Consider the following 19,248-nt stretch of genomic DNA (forward strand, 5'->3'; position numbering starts at 1 on the left):
GTACACATTGACTGCTGTTTATTTTATTTACAACTAAAATAAATTGGTTTAATGTGTCACTTCGAAAATAGAATCATAGTCATACAGTGTGGAAACAGGACCTTTGGCCCAACTTGCCCACAGCGACCAACATGTCCCATCTACACTAGTCTCACTTTCCTGTGTTTGGCCCATATCTCTCTAAACCCGTTTCTATCCATGCCATCTCCTTCTATAGGTGGGGATTCAGCTAATTTCCTACGTTAATTGACAGAAGATTGGAAGATAAACTATTGTAAACAGGATTAACATATGATTAGCATATATAGATAGTTAATGGTTGGCATGGACATGAGGTGTGGAACCTATTGCTGTGCTATATCTCTTAATGTCTCTATTGTTGCCTCTTTGTTGTGCTTAATGTTAGTCCCAGCAATGTCAACAGAGAAACTGGTCATTCAGCCCAATCTGTCTCATCTTGAACTGGGATAGAATGCATAAGAATGTGGAAATAACTGGCGGCACAGTGGCACAGCGGTAGAGTTGCTGCCTTACAGCGCCAGAGACACGGGTTCGATCCTGACTATGGGTGCTGTCTGTATGGAGTTTGTACGTTTTCCCCGTGACTGTGTGGGTTTTCTCTGGGTTCTCCGGTGTTCTCCCACACTCCAGAGATGTACAGGTTTGTAGGTTAATTGTCTTCTGTAAATGGCAAATAGTCCCCAGTGTGTAGGATAGTGCTAGTGTATGTGGATCGCTGGTTGGTGCAGACTCGGTGGGCCAAAAGGCCTGTTTCCGCACTGTATCACTGTTTCAGAGAAGGGATTGGCCTCAAGTTCAAATGCACATAGACCACAATTCGTTACTTTAAAATTTGCCGCTAATCAAGACCATGAATTGTCTGAATCTTCAGATTATGACAATTTATTTTCCTTTACAGAGGTTGGTAGTTTGCTTGGAAGAGTCCATTTACATTCACAACATCAAGGATTTAAAATTGCTGAAAACCATTCAAGATATACCAGTAAACCGCACAGGTGGGTAAAAATCTAACTCATGCTGACTTTTAAAACTTAATGTCTGGGCTGAAAATTCTATGAAGTGCCTTTGTGACCCTCCAGGCTTCTTGTACTATAGTAGAATGAAAATCAAAAACAATATCTTAATTAAGATTAAACCAATCGTTGATGTTCTCCTTTTGGCTATTATTTTGAGAGGCAATCTCTGCTATCATTCTAGCAGGATTAAATATTGTCAATAAAATGTGTTCACTTTTCATATTATTCTCAAAAGGAGAGGTAAAGTTTAGCAATATTCCAGACATACCCTTGGCCAAAAATTACACAATAATTTAAGTCACAACAGCAGTTATACTCAAATCGGCTTCACAACCATCAGAAGAACGATACATTAATTTAGACATAGTTAAAACAATCTTTTGGTTTTATCATTGTAGCCTAAAGATGTAAGAATTATTCTGATGTTAGCATTTCTTCCTTCTATCATGTTTTACAGAATAGCGTGCCCATGAAGCATGCTTTTTAGTGTCAGCTTTGCCCAAATCTGTGTGTCTTAGTCAGGCAGCCAGTTTCTCATTTTTCAGAAAGTTGTTACAGGGAAAGTGGCAGAACGGGGGAGGTTAAGTGGAAGGATCATAGCAATCATTGTTCCACAGAGTAAAGAGCTGAGAGGGAGGGGAGGAACAAAGTGAGAGACAGGTAGAAACAGAAGAAGGGAGAGGGAACAAGAGCAGGACAAGAGAGAAAGGGAGAAAAGATAGTGAGAGAGGGAAAGTAAAGGTGAAGAGTCTGTGATGTAAAAAAAAAGGGCTGAAAGAGATGGAGAGAGGATGGAAAGTAGAGCTAGGGTGGATTCTCCACCATAATGCCAATAACTTAATGCATTGGCAAATATGAAATCAATGGACATTTTGTTTAGCAACTTATATTTTGGAGCAGGACTAGTTCTGAAGAAATTCTGAGATCCTCAGGAGGTTAACATTTCACTGAATCATACTGCAAGGTGCTTTTTGGTGCGATATTAAACAAAGACCCAATCGGACTGCTTAGATGCGAAAGATCCTTTGAACTATTTGAAGATGAAGATGGAAGAGATGCTTGAAGCATTTTGTTGCAATCCCCATTATATCAAAGTTCCTGTAAATGCTACAAGTTCCTATTGCTCACATACACCTTATTCTCATGATGAGACTACTCATTCCACACCCTAAATCTACTTTAAGAGTTTGTTACTGTATCGTTATCTCTATTGCATTAATACTACTAATTTATATCTTAAATTTTGCGATGCAATTTCAATTGCCATCAAAAACCAATGCAATTTGGAAGCTATTTTTTGGAGTATTTTGGATGAGGTCGGTGTGGTCTGATGTAGTTCTTATAGCTTTACATTTTTTTGCAATTCACTGTGAGTGCATGACTACCATCATCCTGGTCTATCATTCTAACATCTAGTTTTGTCTACTCTACCCAGGTCTCTGTGCACTTTCCATCAATCATTCCAACTCATACTTGGCATATCCTGGCAATGCCACAATAGGAGAAATAGTGATTTACGATGCAAATAACCTGGTGAGTGTTCACTTAAATAGTTTTCAATTTATGTTAGTATTGCGATTTACTTGATTATTTTGAACATAGAATAAAATGCGTGTGTGAGAGAGAGAGAGAGAGAGAGATGGAATACTTTCCACCGTATTATTCCTTCTTCAACCATGTGATAAGATGTCTTTCCCATTGCAACCATATTCTATCCTAAGTTAATTTGATCTTGAGGTGAGACTAATACTCCAACATGACCATTATGATGCTTCAAAGATGGCAAGGAATGCATTGGTGAATGGCCGGGCTAAGTTATAAGATAGTTTATACAATCAATGCAGATTATTTGAAGCAAAATAGTCAAGTTAAGGACTTTGGAATGATGGCACAATCCTGTATCACAGGGGTTTGGGATAGATCTTCCACCGCTCCTAGGATCACCAGCCACCTTCTTTGGACCATGCTCTTCCTTCCAGAAGAAGAATATTTGTAGCTTAGCCTAGAGACACAGCATGGAAACAGGCTGAGGTCAGGATCGAACCCGGGGCTGTGAGGCAGCAGCTCATCCAGCTGCGCTGCAGTAGTGATAGAATAATGGTATTATAGTTATTCTGTAGTTGCACAAGTAAATAATTGAACAAACTGTGTTTTATGCATCTTAAGGTACTGATGAAAGTTTTTTGATGTTCTTATGAAAATAAATCTGTATTAGTGACTGCGTTATTAGTCTCCTGTTAAAGATCTATTGCCGTCCAAACTTTATTTTAAGTAGCTGTTGTTATATAAAGTTTTTTGCTGAGATACATGACATCTTTTACATGACATTTTTAATGCATATTTTTAATGCATATTTTCTTGCACCAGCACAATGTTTCTGTAATCCCTGCACACGATGGGCCACTTGCGGCACTGGCGTTCAACTTCTCAGGTTCAAAACTGGCAAGTGCCTCAGAAAAGGTATTCCAAATGTTTCACCATTTAACTTGTGAAATTCATTGCTGCAGTTTGATTTTGTTTATTTTTAATGAGTCGATTGTGCAACGTGCCTTAATACTACTTAATATTACTTATCCTTGAACCATGACCCCACAGACGAGCACCAGGCCTTAATTTCTAACACCATTACTGCTTTCATCACTTCCGGCTCTCTGCCCTCTGAAGCCTCCAACCTTATTGTTCCCCAGCCCCGCACGGCTCGATTTTGTCTTCTCCCCAAAATCCACAAACAGAACTGTCCTGGCAGACGTTGCCCATTCCTTCTCTCCAGAGATGCTGCCTGTCACCCTGATTTACTCCAGCATTTTGTGTCTACCTTTGTGCCTTATTCCTCAGGTAATGGTTACTATGGTGTGCCACAGAGATCAAAACATGTAGGAGGGCAGAGAACACCACTGCCCAGTAGACTGTGAGTTTTGTGCCAAGTCTGGGTTTTGATCTTCAAATACTCTTTTCCTCATTCAATTAAAAAATAAATTTCTTGTAATCCCAAACCCACTATTTGCTGAATACCTTCGTGATCCTGAAATAGTTTTCAAAAGCAAATTTTTTTTTTCCTTCCAGTGATCACTTCATATTTTAGTCGCCAGCGGTAAAGTGAGTGAAGCTTTGAAGCCTCTTAGAGCCAACTTCATGGGCAAATGTGAAGTGGTCGCTTTGCGGGGGAAATTTCCCCTCATGCTGGAGATTGTGGGGGCGAGTCATAAAAAAAATACAGGAGGGACTTTTCTTAAAATGTGTAGAGAGAGTGCTTCTTTATTTATTTATCTTTCGGGATCTGGGTATCGACGGGAAGGCCAGCATTTAATACCTCAAAGAAATTGGTGGTGAGCTTCTTTCTTGATGTACTGCTATCCTTGTGATGTATGTGGACCCACAGTGCTGGTGCTGGAGGATCTAGACATAGCAACGAAGGAGAACTAGTGATCTATTGCAGGTTGGGGGTGCGTTTATTGAAGGAGAACCCCCAGATTGTGTTGTATCTGCACCTTCAGTACGTTACTGAGCGTGATGGTGGACTGTGTGTGTGCCAGTGAGCCACAAGTATTCCCAATCCTGTGTTGATGGGTAGTTAAAATTCAGCCACTCTTCCCTGGCTAATCTAAGAGGTTGAGTTGGGTAACCTTCCAACACATTACAGAAGTCAGAAAGCCTAACATTCAATCCCTGGTGTGGCATGGTCATCACAATCAGAGGGGAGATTTAAATGTTCAGCATCGATTGTTATCTAGTGATTTCTACCACAAAGTAAAGATGGAGATGGATACCCGTGATTTGGTAGCTCATTTGTCAATACGATTCTGCCTCTCTGCACAAAGAGGCACCAAGCTCTGTTGAAGAGCAGAGACAGCAGCCGCCCCTGATTTCCATGGGTGGTGATTAGTGCGGGTGTCGGGTTTTCGGGAGAAGGCAGGAGAATGGGGTTAAGAGGGAAAAATAGATCATCCATGATTGAATGGCGGAGTAGACTCGGTGGACCGAATGGCCTAATTCTTCTCCTGTCACTTGTGGGTTTATGAACTCATCCTTCATGGTGGTAGAGGTCAGAGGTTATGGAGATGATGTCAGTGTATCCAAGGCAAGTAGTTTGGGCTGCGACAATGTGGAGCACCACCATAGTACAACTAGTGGAGCTGCACTGCCACAGTTCCCACAACCCAGATTCGATCCTGTCCTCCAGTGCTGTCTGTGTGGCGTTTACACTTTCTTCCTGTGACTGATTGCTTTTCTCATCATCCTCCAGTTTCTCCCCACATCTCAAAGATATGTTGGCAGGTTAATTGCCCACTGTATGTTGCCCCAGTGTGTAGGTGAGTGGTAAATCCAGAGGGAGTTGGTTGTCTTATTGGGATAATTAAATCGGATTAATATGGGTTTAACGTATATTGGTGTTTCATGGTCATTACAGAGTCAGTGGGCTAAAGGGCCTTTTCCCCATGCCGTATGCTCACCATGACTCCCCTCTCTAAAAATGTAGTTGTCGTTTTTTGTTTTAGAGATACAGCGCGGAAACAGGCCCTTTGGCCCACCGAGTCCACGCCAACATGCGATCCCCGCACACTAACACTATCCTACACACACTAGGGACAATTTCCAATTATACCAAGCCAATTAACCTACAAACCTGTACGTCTTTGGAGTGTGGGAGGAAAATGGAGATCCCAGAGAAAACCCATGCATGTCACGGGGAGAACGTACAAACTCCATACAGACATCCAAACTCGGTATCGAATCCTGGTCCCTGGCGATGTAAGGCAGCAACTCTAACATGTTGCCCTTAAAATCAAGAAATAACAAGTGCAATTAATTTCATAGATGCTGCACCCTGCAGCTGCTGAACACCAATAGTGTAGGGAACGATTGCTTGGGATAGTGGGTTAGGTGATAATCAGCTGAGCGGCCACATCCTAAATTCGTGTGAAGGTGCTCGGGAGCTACACTTGTCCAGGCAAGTGACCGTCACACTCTTGATTTGTACCTTAGAGGTGGCACAAAGGATTTGGGATGTTAGGAAGTGAGTCATGCCACAGGGTACCAGCATCTGACCTGCCCTCACAGTCACAGTATTTATGTGTGTCCTGTAATTGGTCGTGCACTCCACAATTTTCCATCATCTCACATTATATCATACTTTCCACTGTACCAAATCCTTCTTCCGTGCATTGTGCACTGTCACCCTTGAATGTAGCCACCAATTTACCTTCCTGTGGCTGGTGGTATTTAGTTTTCCATGGCTGAGAGAGCTTGTCTGGTGGCGGGGTCCAGCAGCTAAGAATAGACATGGGTAGAAATGTCTTCAGCAAAAGGGCAATGAATCTGCAGCCCAAGAAGACCATTGCCAAATATGTCCAGGACAGAAATCAATTGTTTTTTTTTTAAACGTTTAGGAAATGAGGGCACATGAGGGTAAAGCAGGAAAGTGGTGTGGTGGAAAAAGGCCAGCCATGATCTGATCAGAGTGCCGTCAAAGTGTCAAATAACCTACTATTTTTTCCTTACGTTGATATGTATGAATGCCATGGTTCATCAAATACATTGCTGTAGGGAAGGTTAATTAGTGAATGTATAATTCCACTCATCAGAGACTATAAGATGACAATAGAATTACAAATTCAACGGGGCAAGGGTGGGGTAGGAAGAAAAATTATTTGGGCAGGAGATTTGGATTCATTGGCTAAAGCATGGCTGAATGAGATCATTGATTTATGCCTTTACTGGAGCCATAAATTCCAAACCTTCGTTAACTCCCTCTGAATGTTCCGCAGGGTACAGTTATTCGTGTCTTTTCCACCCCTGAGGGAGAGAAACTCTATGAATTCAGGAGAGGAATGAAAAGGTAATTGTGCTACGTGTCCTCATACCCAATGTACTTCATTCCTGTCATTTTTGATCCATTCATAAATGCTGTCTGTGTGTAATTTTGGTGGAGTGGGCATTTTTCATGAGCCGCACGCAGCTGACCAGAGCTACTGACGTCACTGCCCTGCACTAACCTCAACGGATGCTCCTCATAAATAACCTGGAAGTAGCCCATCCTCCTGAGTTGCGCTTTCTTGGGGAAGAAATAATCTGTTCTGGGTTTCATGTGCATTGCTAGAGAGAGGAACCACTGATTTAAAGTGACCATCATTCATTTCTCATGACTTCTGGGGACAGTTTTTTATCATAATGAGAATGTAAAGAAACTATTGTGCGTTACAGTTCAGCAAAATTATTTCTCTTTTTTTTTGTGTAAACACATATTTCCAGATTCAGGTACAGTTTCTTCCCAGCTGTTATCAGGCAACTGAACCATGCTATCACCAACTGAGTGTGGTCCTGACCTGCCATCTAACTCATTGGAGACACTCGGACTATCTTTAATCGGACTGTACTGGTTTTTATCTGGCACTAAACATTATTCTTTTTATCCTGTATATATGCACTGTGGACGGCTTGATTGTAATCATGTATAGTCGTTCCGCTGAATGGATAGCACACAACAGAAAAGCTTTTCACTGTACCTCAATACACTTAACAACAATAAGCTAAACTAAGCATTATGCCAAATCACCTACCAGCTGATCTTTAGTTTGTAGGAAGAAAATGGAGCATACGAGCAAACAATAGACAATAGGTGCAGGAGTAGGCCATTCGGCCCTTTGAGCCAGCACCGCCTTTCAATGTGATCATGGCTGATCATCCCCAATCAGTACCCCATTCCTGCCTTCTCCCCATATCCCCTGACTCCGCTATCTTTAGGAGCCCTATCTAGCTCTCTCTTGAAAATATCCAGAGAACCGGCCTCCACCACCCTCCGAGGCAGAGAATTCCACAGACTCACAACTCTCTGTGTGAAAAAGTGTTTCCTCGTCTCCATTCTAAATGGCTTCCCACTTATTCTGACCCACCAGGTCAGAATTAAACCCAAGTGACAGGAATGTTGTGACAGCAATACTAATCTTGCCACCCTCGTCTGATTAGTGACTAGTGATACACCACACCGCTATGCCTTCCAGTAAACTGTACCTGTAACATCTGGTAGATGTTGGACCAGTTCCATTCCGCTCGAACAGTGAACCAATAAGGTTTATCAAGGAAAATAATTGAAAACAAGAACGTTTGGTGGCATGTTTATGGACATTGATGTCTTTGAGGTTTATCATTTTAATCATTGGTACTTCTGTTTCTTGGGATAGGATGTGCCAGCTTTCACCTGCTGATAGTTCTACTCTGGTATTGTAACAATAAACTGGATGGGACTTGCTACAGAATCCCAGCAATCTCTGCAGACACCCACCCTCACCCCCATCCAACTTAATGTGGAGGATGTGGAGTTAACCAAATGATGAGACCATAGATAGACACATAAAGCTGGAGTAATTCAGCGGGTCAGGCAGCATCTTTGGAGAAAAGGAATAGGTGACGTTTCGGGTTGAGACCTTTCTTCAGACTGAAGTCGGGGAGATAACGAGAGATATGGACGATGTAGAGAGATATAGAACGAATGAATGAAAGATATGCAAAAATGTAACGATGATCAAGGAAAGGTGGAGCCCACAATGGTGCATTGTTGGTTGTGTGTCAGATGATAACAAGTTATACAGACAGTAAAGCTTAATAGGACGACTATGAAACTAGTACACTAGGGTGGGAGAGGGACAAATGATGAGAGCATTATGGTCTCATCAGAGGGATGTTTGTAAAAGAGATGTCCCTTAATTTCTTCTTAACCTTTAACTTAAATCCTTGCTATCTGTGCCCTATGTGGTAGGAAACAAATATTTCAATGTTTAGGAAGGAACTGCAGATGCTGGTTTAAACTGAAGGTAGACACCAAATGCTGGAGGTTCTCAGAGGGTCAGCATCTCTGGAGAAAAGGAATAGGTGACATTTTGGGTCGAGACCCTTCTTCAGACCAGAAACGCCACCTATTCCTTTTCTCCAGTGATGCTGCCTGACCCGCTGAGTTACTCCAGCATTTTGTGTCCATCTTCAGTGTAAATCAGCATCTGCAGTTCCTTCCTACATATTGTGCCTTCATTTTTTTTTGGATGCAAGAATTTTGGAAGCAACTTTTTTTTTTGATGCATTTCATATGTGGGTTTTATGCTTTTTTTTAATGAGGCTGGCGGGATAGCGTGTGGATAAGGGTAAATAATTTCACTCGCCACCAATTCCAGGCATTTTATCTTTATATTAAGCTTTAATATTTGTTATATTTTACATGTGTTATAATTTTTCGACAATAGGTATGTAAATATTGGCTCGCTGGCATTCAGCAAAGATTCCCAGTTCTTGTCAGCATCGAGTAATACTGAAACGATTCATATCTTCAAGCTTGAACAGCCCAGCCAAAGGTACAGTAGTCTCTTAAAACATCCCTACTAAAACTGCAATAGACATTCGGTCATAAAAGTTGTTTTTTTTCAAACCAGAGAGGGTTAAGTGCAGACTGCTAACATGTTATTCTTTCAGCAAAAGCTGCACTGCATCAGGTCAGATATTTTCCACTTGACTTATTCATTCCTTCGTCATCTTGCTTATACCATGACGGGAAATTTGAGTAACATTTCCCATCTCACAATCTTGGTATAAAATCGATTTTATCAGACTACGTAAATATTCCGTCTGGGTATCTGGCCAATTTGAACCGAGAAATTGCTGCATTCAGGGAATTAATGTGACGCTAGCTTAATAGGAAGATCAAGCAAAAATGAATCTTTGGAAGCTCTATCTAAGTCTGAGTTATTTGGCCTTTGAACATATTGAGCAGGGCAGCATGGTTGCACAGCAGTAGAATTGTTGCTTTACAACCGGGTTCGATCTTGACTGCGGGTGCTATCTGTATGGAGTTTGTACATGCTCCCCATGACCTGCGTGGCTATTCTCCGGGTGCTCCGGTTTCCTCCCACACTCCAAAGACATACAGGTTTGTAGGTAAATTGGCTTGGTATAAATGTAAATTGTCCCTAGCGTTAGTGTACGGCGATCGCTGTTTGGAGCGGACTCAGTGGGCCGAAGGGCCTGTTTCCGCGCTGTATCTCTAAACTAAAATATGTGGGAATAAAGGTTTAAGTGCCGAATATTTATGTTTAATATCTTTCCCAACAGTGACAATGTGTGGGTGAGGTAAATCTGATCCAGATCAGCCCACCAGACATCAGAAGGTGACCGACCACCTTTGTCAACAATTGCTGCTCTCTTTACATTGCTACTGATCCAATGATGTTTCCATATGTGACTGGAGATACGTCTCCACCACATCAATGACCGTTATTTAATTGCTACCATACTTCAGTTGATCGTACACAACTGTTGACAATGGGTGTGGTCGGGCGGCATGGTGGCGCAGTGGTAGAGCTACTGCCTTACAGCATCAGAGACCCAAGTTTGATCGTGACTATGGGCGCTTATCTGTGCTGAGTTTGTACGTTCTCCGAGGTCTTCAGTTTCCTCCCACACGCCAAAGACATAAAGGTTTTTAGGTCAATTGGCTTGGTATAATGTAAAATTGTGGGGTATTAATGTGTGGGGATCGCTGGTTGGCGCGGACCTGGTGGGCCGATGGGCTTGTATTTCTAAACTAAACTAAACAAAACTAAGTGGGTGTGGTCGCAGAATGGAAATGGTTTGTCCATGTTGGATCAATGTTCATAAAGTCAACAAAGCCTCAATTTCCATACTGCAAATTACTTGGGCGAGATACCTGAAAATGAATCATCATAAACCCTAACCTTCAGTGGAGTGATTCATACCACAAAGAAGCAAACCACATGGCCTACTGAACCAGTTCTGCCTGTTCGAAAGTTCTATCAAATTAGCTTCATGTGCATTGTCCTACTTTACGCCCTGCTATTTTCTATGCAAATAATGTCCTATTTGTTTTGTGAGCTGTAATTAAACCTCTCCACCTCATTTTCAGATATAATAACTTGCTACTTCATTTCCTGACCTGGTTTTAACACCAAATATCCTGAATCCGTGCATTTTGTTTACCTACCCTCCTATCAATGATCCTCCATCATCACAATAAAAAATATTTTAATAATACAAAGTGAATGCAAAGACTGAAGAAGGGTCTCGACCCGAAACGCCACCAATCCTTCTCTCCAGAGATGCTGCCTGTCCCGCTGAGTTACTCCTGTATTTTATGTGTATCTTCAGTATAAATCAGCATCTGCAGTTACTTCCTATACAAAGTGAATAGCATTGTGTCTCAGAATGTCAACGATGGATTGCAGAACAATGATAGGATTTAGTGACAATGGCCAAGGTGTTGTATAAGGAAAGACCGAACACCAAAATGCTTTTCTGTTCTCTGCTCTACTACTGCCGAAGGCAGAAATTAAAACAGACGTCCTGGTTGTATGAACAGTCAAGTGGATAGTGGGGGAATGAAGGTGTACCAGCATCTATAGAAACAGGGCAGGTATGGTCTTTGGTCTGTCATGTAACCGATTGGTAAGTTGAGTTGGGTAGCAAGTGGTTTGGCAAGAACTGCAGGTTGGGTGGGTAGTGCAGCTCACAACTACCAGTAAGTTGTGTCTAGGACATTCAATGGAGAACCTGAGCAACAGGCAATGACTGGTTAGCACGCAACAAAAAGCTTTTCACTGTACCTTGGTACACGTGACAATAAACTAAACTGAACTGTACTTGGTGGATCTACTTGAGTCGGGTTCCAAATAATGCAATGAACAGGAAAGTCCACCTTAAACAACAAAGAAGCAGGCTTGATAAGTGAACTATGCGTGCATTGAAATTATACCTCAATCCAGACCATTAGACGCCATTGGACATCTGTGGGCTTCTCTATGCATTGGTGTTTTAAACTTGCAGTAACGGCTGTGCTTAAGGGCGGCACAGTGGCGCAGCAGTACTGGTGCTGCCTTACTGTGCCAGAGACTCTAGTTCGATCCAGACATTGGGTGCTGTAGTTGAGAGTTTGTATGATCCCCCTGTGACTTTGTAGGTTTTCTCTGAGTGCTCTGGTTTCCTCCCATATTTCAAAGACCTGCGGGTTTGTTGATTAATTGGCTTCTGTAAAATTATCCCTCGTGTGTAGGATATAACTCGTACGCGGGTGAGTGTGGTTGGCGTGGACTCACTGGGCCGAAGGGCCTGTTTCCTCTATATTTCTAAAGAAAATTAAATCCAACATTTTCCTTTGCTAATAATACTCTTGTGAAACAAACAAACGCGTGGCAATTAGTGATCCAATTTTTTGGCATTAAAACTTTGAACACGATTAGATCTTTCACAACCAACTTTACTCCACGGAAAAGAAGTCTTACTTTTCCAGTATCTCTACATAACTGAAGCTCCTTTCCAGCCATAAAATTCTAATAATGTTCCTCTGCACACTTCTGTGTGGTTAAAGGGCCATGGGACCTCAAATTCACAGGGGGAGATGAGGTTGTGTGGACAAAAATGCTGGAGAAACTCAGCGGATGAGGCAGCATCTATGGAGCGAAGGAATAGGTGACGTTTCGGGTCGAGACCCTTCTTCAAACTGTGGAAAAACATTTGTGTGGTGAAACATTTGATTTTAACAATGCAGGAAGAATGGGTTTCTTCCAAAGAATGGCTTTGGGTTGTCCCGCATTAAGCAGCACAACCTGATTAGCAAGTTTTATCTCCATTTGCCTCTGGCATCGGGCCAGCCTGTGAGCAGAGGAGTAAGGAAGGTGGAGACCTGAGATTGTGTGGGATGGAGCGATGGGGAGAGCGGAAAGGTTGGGTTGAATATGAAGGTGGAATGTTGGAGAGCACAACCAGGATCACACAGGGAGGAGGAATCGGAAAGGTGGCTGTAGGGGATGCGAAAGGACTAATTACAGGTGTGGTGAGGAGGGCAGCAATCATCGATAAACAGCCTGCTACTTCAAATACCATTCATGGGTGGGTTTGAGGTTTGAAGTTTCCAATGTTTTAAGACCACATCCATTTTGGGGGCTTAAAATTCCTCCTCGTCCCTTGCCCCTCATCTACCTCCCCATTCCCACCATGGATCCCCAACATAGCTGAAGGATACATTTTTTTTGTTTTAATTAGGATAAATGTGGAAGAATAACCCAACTATATAAGCTTCCAAGTAGCAGTGGGAATTATTGATGTTTGCCGAACCACAGCCTCCACCCTGTGTGCAGCATCTGAGATTCCAAATAAAATCGTAGATGTTCTTCATCTCAAATCAGCAGTGTTTACAATATGAGTTGGTGTTTCCTTGAGCAAAGTTCTGGACCAATTTTTGCTGCAGTGCATTTTTCCACCACTTAGAGACACCACATGACACATCATTTCATCATGAGTGCTGCACATGTAAAACCTGGGCCAATATCAATAAAATGGACTAACCCATCCTGTAACAGTGCTGAATCTTTAATATGAAGTGCACAGTAGTTTAGTTTAGAGATACAGCACAGAAACAGGCCTTACAGCCCACCGAGTCCGCGGCGACCAGCGATACCCACACACTTGGGGCAATTTACCAAGCCAAATTGCCTACAAACCCGTACATCTTTGGAGTGTGGGTGGAAACTGGAGATCCCGGAGAAAACCCACGCAGGTCACAGGGAAAACGTACAAACTCAGTACAGACAAGCACCCGTAGTCAGGATCAAACCCGAATCTCTGGCACCGTAAGGCAGCTACTCTACCGGTGTGCCACCGTGCTGCCTGTATTGTGAATGTCGAGACGAACAGCACAAATAACATTTGGCTTCGTGGCTGAACATATCCCTGTGGCGGGCGGCAAAGAGAATATCAGGGAAAGTGAAGCAACACGGGTAAACTCTGAACTCAGAGGAAATATGAACATCTGTTTATCAGATGGTTGCCTGGCAACTCTCTAACAACACTGTTGGACTGCTGACTCAAAATCATCAAAGTTTGAAACCCCTGCTTCAAAATGAGCACAGATTGGACGGAATCATTGAATAGCTCCACTGTTCTCATTGTGTTAAATACACTGGCCTATGTTTAACCGCCTTCCTCTGCTCAGCGCTGCCATTTAGCTTTTGATGATATGATTGTGATTAAAGTTTGCAAAATCAGGAAAAAAAGGAGACACGAGAAAATGAACAGTTAATCCCTTTGCTTGACAATAAGCTTTATAGATACACGAGTTGACGTACTCTTTATAATTTCATTACCTACTATGTTGAAAATGCCAAATTGTATTAAACTCATTGCTATTTTGCCAATTATGTTGGTCTGTTGCAATCACTGAAATAGATTCATCTTATCATATCGCAACGTTCAAGAAACAATTAGGCAGGTACAAGGATAGGACATGTTTAGAAGGATAAGGGCCAAATGCTGGCAGGTGGGACTAGTTTAGCTGGAACATGGTGGTCAGTGTGGGAAAGTTGGGATGTAGGACCTGCTTCCACGCTGTATGACTCCAAGTCATATAGCACATATACAGGCCATTCGGCCGATTATGTCCATGTTGACCATTGTACTTATTTATGTCCCATTTACCCACATTTGCCTGGTGATCCTGGGGTCTGTCAAGCTTCTTCTTCTTCTTTCGTGTGGCATGCACAGCCTAAAGTTGTTGGACAACTTGTTCTATTTGATCTTCCGTTTGTGCACGTCGAGTTGATTGCATTAGTCGAAACATGGCGGACCACGTGAAGGTTGCAATCTTCCACCCCGGGTCTGTCTAGCTATTCATTGCTGAGAGAACGTACCTCCATTACTCACTCAGGCAGTGCATTCCAACCACTCCCTATGCGGAAAAAAAAGACCCCACAGATGCCTACTTCTCCCCATGCATCCATACCCTCTTGTTTTAGACATCCGTACCAAGGCAGAAAATTGTATATTTTCTAACTGATCTACCCCACTCATAATTTTGCATATAAAAAATATTGTTTTGTATTCAGTTGAAAAGTATTACTCAGGTTACACACATCACATAATGCTAAGTCACTGATCCCTGAATTGCAATGTTAATTTGAACCAGGCCCCAGGATGAGTCTCCATCATGGAGTGGATATATGGGGAAGATGTTTATGGCAGCCACCAACTACCTCCCTACCCAGATGTCGGATATCATAAACCAGGATCGAGCATTCGCCACAGTACGTCTCAATTTCTCTGGACAAAGAAGCATCTGCACTCTTACCATGTGAGTAGCATGACAGGTGCATAGTTACAGTAAATAGATCGCTACCTGCTGAACTCGTAGTTCCTGATTCAATTATACATTATTGTCATGTGCCTCGTACAGTGAAATCCTTTGGTTTGCATACGGCAGACATCACCTGGGCAGTAAACAAGTGTCGCCAGGTTACTGGCGGCGACAAAGTTACAAAAGTTCACTGAACAAACCTATCTTCCCCTTCCGCTGCATGTGGCAACAAGTGTTCCCCCGCTAGGTCACCCTGCACTCTCCGCGTACTCCCCCCCTCCCCCTGTGTAGAGTCCCCCATTCGTTCTCGGCAGCAACTGTGGCTGCAACTTATGCACATTTTATGGCCAAGATATTTACTCCATGTGGTTTCATCAATCCTAGGGTCAAGTGTTTAGCAGGATCATTTTATTTGACATTCTACCAGACACAGATACGGATGTATTCTTTTGTGAAAATATATGTGTTAAATGCACCTCTAATCATGCCACCTTGGACATTATTCATTCTGCTAAGAAATAGTAGTAGTTCCCAACCTGCTAGTTTAACTTCTAGGCCTTTCAGTTCAAACGTTATAGGAGCTGAATTAGGCCATTCAGCCCATCATATCTATTCCACCATTCAATCATGGCTGATCTATAGTGCTCTCCATAATACTTGGGGCAAAGACCCAACATTTATTTATTTACTCCACAATTTGAGAATTGTAATAGAAAAAAAATCACATGCGGTTAAAGCACACCACCAGGGGGCGCTGACATCAGCAGCCTCGCCGACGGTCTGTTTTTGTCTTTTTGTTATTTTTAGTGTGTTTTAACAGAAAATTAAAAGTTTGTGTTAATGTTCTCTGGTTTGTTTTATGTGGGGGGTGGTGGAGATGCGATTGTTTTCGGGATCGTATCTCCAGTCGCTCTGCAACCTAACATCGTGGAGCTGGGGGTCTTGGTCAGGACTGAATTTAAGCCCCACTTTAAGCGTGTGGACTTACCATCGGAGCCGATCCCTTGCCTGAGATCGACGCTCCAACAGCGGCCTGCGGATTTCACCATCAAGAAACTCACAGTTTCGGGTAGAGACCGAAGCCGAGAACTCCAATGATGCAGAAAGATCGTCCAGCCCCGACCCGGAGTCAGATCGCCCGACGTGGGGGAGCTGAGATTCCCCACCGATGCAGGAGCTTGATCGCCCCGACGAGGAAGGTCCGACTGCCGCCGACTACGGGAGCCAAGATCGCCCAGTCAACAGAAGGCTCGAGGCACCCGACAGTGGGAGAACAAAGAAGGGAAGAGATGGAGCTTACTCCTGTGTCAGTGCGAGTAACCTCAATTGGTCCCTTGGATCGCGCTTACACAGGAGTAAACTCGACCGCCCACTGTCCTGTTATCCATCGCCCACTGACCCGCTCCGCTCTATGATCTTTGCTCTTGAGCTGGTCCCCTCACTGTCCGGTCTACATTGAAGGACACGGACCGGGCAGTGAATGCCATGCAGTGTCACCCAGCGCAGCAAGTGAAGCCATGTCCTGCTCCCGGCGGCAGTTGGAATTTAAGGATTTGCGGGAAGCGGCTGACAGGAGAGAGGTGTTCAGACGGAGAGCACTGCCGGAGGTGAGCGGGCCGGCAGTAGGCGCTGAAGTGGAGGCCAGTTCCGCTGACCAATCCCGGCCAAGAAGAACCAAGAACCCGACGGCCGCTCGCAGCCACCCGAGCTATTTCCCTCCCCGGCCACAATGCAGTGGCTCCGCGCCAGGAGCGGCACGGCAGCAGCGAGTGAGTGAGTTGCTGACATGATCCCCGACGCCCTCCTTCTCAACGCTCCTGCCCGTGCTGACCTGGGCCAGACTCCCCACACACTGTGCAAATAACTCTTCCCCCCAATTGGTCCCTTGAGCTAGTATTGTCATTCAATAAGATCACACTGATTCAACATGCCCCGGTGTGCTCCCGTTTTTCCCCACCATCTCTCCCCCTGGTATCACCATCCACCCCCAACCCATTCAGTCATTCAGAATGGAGGAGATCTGGAAGCCTTGGGCAAATTGTTACTTTGTTTATTTTTATTTTTATTTTTTTGAGCGTGTCCCGCCAGCCTTTTTCCAAAATTTAGCAACTCAAAATGGGGGTGCGTCTTTGACGCAGGTGCATCTTCATTGCTGGGAAATACGGTATTTGAAAGTAGAGCAAACTTACGTAGGTTGTCTACATTGGCCTGGTGGTCACTATATGCCAAAGGATATTAGGATATTAATAAGCATACATTTGTAAGGATATTTATTATTTATGAATGTAATGCTTTGCTCAACAGAATTCAGAAGTTACCTCGACTGCTTGTTGCTGCCTCAGATGGATTCCTCTACATTTATAACTTGGACCCTCATGATGGTGGAGAGTGCATTCTAATGAAGAAACATAGGTGAGGGTTTGTTCCATGTAATAGACCAACTTTTAGAAGTCCATAGACAGGCTGCAGAATGCCTGACGAGTCTAACTACTAAACACTGCCTGCAATCTGCGATCAGTTTTCCAAAAAATAAATCTAAACGGGTATCACGTATCACGTGAGAAGGGAAAGATTTAATAAGAATCTGAGGGGCAACTTTTTCCACACAGTGGGCTGTGGGTATATGGAATGAGCTGCCAGAGGAGGTAGTTGAGGTAGAAACATTTAAAAGGGATTGGGGCAGATAGATGGGTAGGAAAGGTGGCAGGTAGGTGGGTCTAGTGCAGATGGGGCACCATTCTACTAAGTCTCCACATTCACAGCGTAGGCTAAATGTAGTTCTTGTTCTCACAACTCGGGGACATAGGTCCTGCTGTCTGAGGTAAAGTCTGAGTATTCCATCCTTGCTCACACACTGTCTATGTAGCTCAGAATCTTGTGTGCTTTCAATAGTCTGACACTCCCAAACTGAATGAGTAAATAAGCTGAAGGATAGTTCATTATTTTGATAGTGGCGGCATAGAGAAGTCTGGTGTTTACTTACAAATGTCTGCCTTTACAGTATTAACAATGCCCCCCATAATGTTTGGGACAAAGACCCATCATTTATTTATTTGCCTCTGTACTCCACAATTTGAGATTTGTAATAGAAAAAAAAAATCACATGTGGCTAAAGTGCACAGTCAGATTTTAATAAAGGCCATTTTTATATATTTTGGTTTCACCATGTAGAAATTACAACTGTGTTTATACATAGTCCGCCCACTTCAGGGCACCATAATGTTTGGGACACAGCAATGTCATGTAAATGAAAGTAGTCATACTTAGTATTTTGTTGTATATCCTTTGCACGCAATGACTGCTTGAAGTCTGTGATTCATGGTATAAAAATGGCCTTTATTAAAACCCGACAATGTGCACTTTAACCACATGTCTCAAATTGTGGAGTACAGAGGCAAATAAATAAATGATGGGACTTTGTCACAAACATTATGGAGGGCACTGTTAATACTATAAAGGCAGACATTTGTAAGTAAACACCAGAACTTCTCTATGCCGCCACTATCTAATTAATGGCTGGCTTTAGAGACAGGTATATTGTTTATTTGTGATATTTTTAGAATGGTGCTCATAGTTATAATCCAATGCCCTCATCAATGGGAACATAATGTCTTTACTCAATATTTCACTGCAGTAGAGCTTAATGCACAAAATGACTTATTTGAGTCAATCTCTAATCAGTAATGTCAGTCAACAGGTAGTAGATCTGTCTGTTGTGTTCTACCCTGGAGCATAATTTAAATATATTTCTTGGGGTTATTTTTGCTAGATGGACTGCCAGGTCTAAACAGCTCATTTTCCATCTAAACTTTACCTTGAACGCCAAGTATCCCACTGGTCTGCAGCCGATATTCCAGACCAATGCACAAGTCCTCTAACCCTGGCTCTCTGAAACCGGTCTCAGACCTAACTCTTCTTCCTCGGAATCGGAATACTACCATTAAGCCAACATTTGTTCATTTATATTAACTTGAAAACCTCAGTGAATGACAAATCAATATCCAGAGACAAATTAGAGCTATTACTTGCAGGGTTAGTTGGCTCACTTCTGACTCGGAATTTGTGTAGCAGTTAGTGCCACTGCTTCAC

General features: G+C 43.0%; 1 protein-coding gene across 3 annotated transcripts in view; it reads left to right on the forward strand.

The window, feature by feature from the left end:
* LOC116987968 (WD repeat domain phosphoinositide-interacting protein 1-like) overlaps positions 1 to 19,248 on the forward strand; it is an 82,291-nt gene that overhangs the window by 38,779 nt on the left and 24,264 nt on the right. For all 3 annotated transcript variants that reach the window (XR_004415838.1, XM_033044330.1, XM_033044329.1), the window contains exons 4-10: positions 920 to 1,016; positions 2,473 to 2,570; positions 3,405 to 3,497; positions 6,803 to 6,873; positions 9,269 to 9,376; positions 14,992 to 15,156; positions 17,464 to 17,571. Coding sequence is in view for 2 of the 3 variants with exons in the window: in XM_033044330.1 (XP_032900221.1) it covers positions 920 to 1,016; positions 2,473 to 2,570; positions 3,405 to 3,497; positions 6,803 to 6,873; positions 9,269 to 9,376; positions 14,992 to 15,156; positions 17,464 to 17,571 (740 nt within the window). In the remaining variant the exon portion in view is untranslated. The remainder of the gene's footprint in view (positions 1 to 919; positions 1,017 to 2,472; positions 2,571 to 3,404; positions 3,498 to 6,802; positions 6,874 to 9,268; positions 9,377 to 14,991; positions 15,157 to 17,463; positions 17,572 to 19,248) is intronic.

This window comes from Amblyraja radiata, chromosome 26 (genome assembly GCF_010909765.2).
Source record: "Amblyraja radiata isolate CabotCenter1 chromosome 26, sAmbRad1.1.pri, whole genome shotgun sequence".
Taxonomy (NCBI): Eukaryota; Metazoa; Chordata; class Chondrichthyes; order Rajiformes; family Rajidae; genus Amblyraja; species Amblyraja radiata.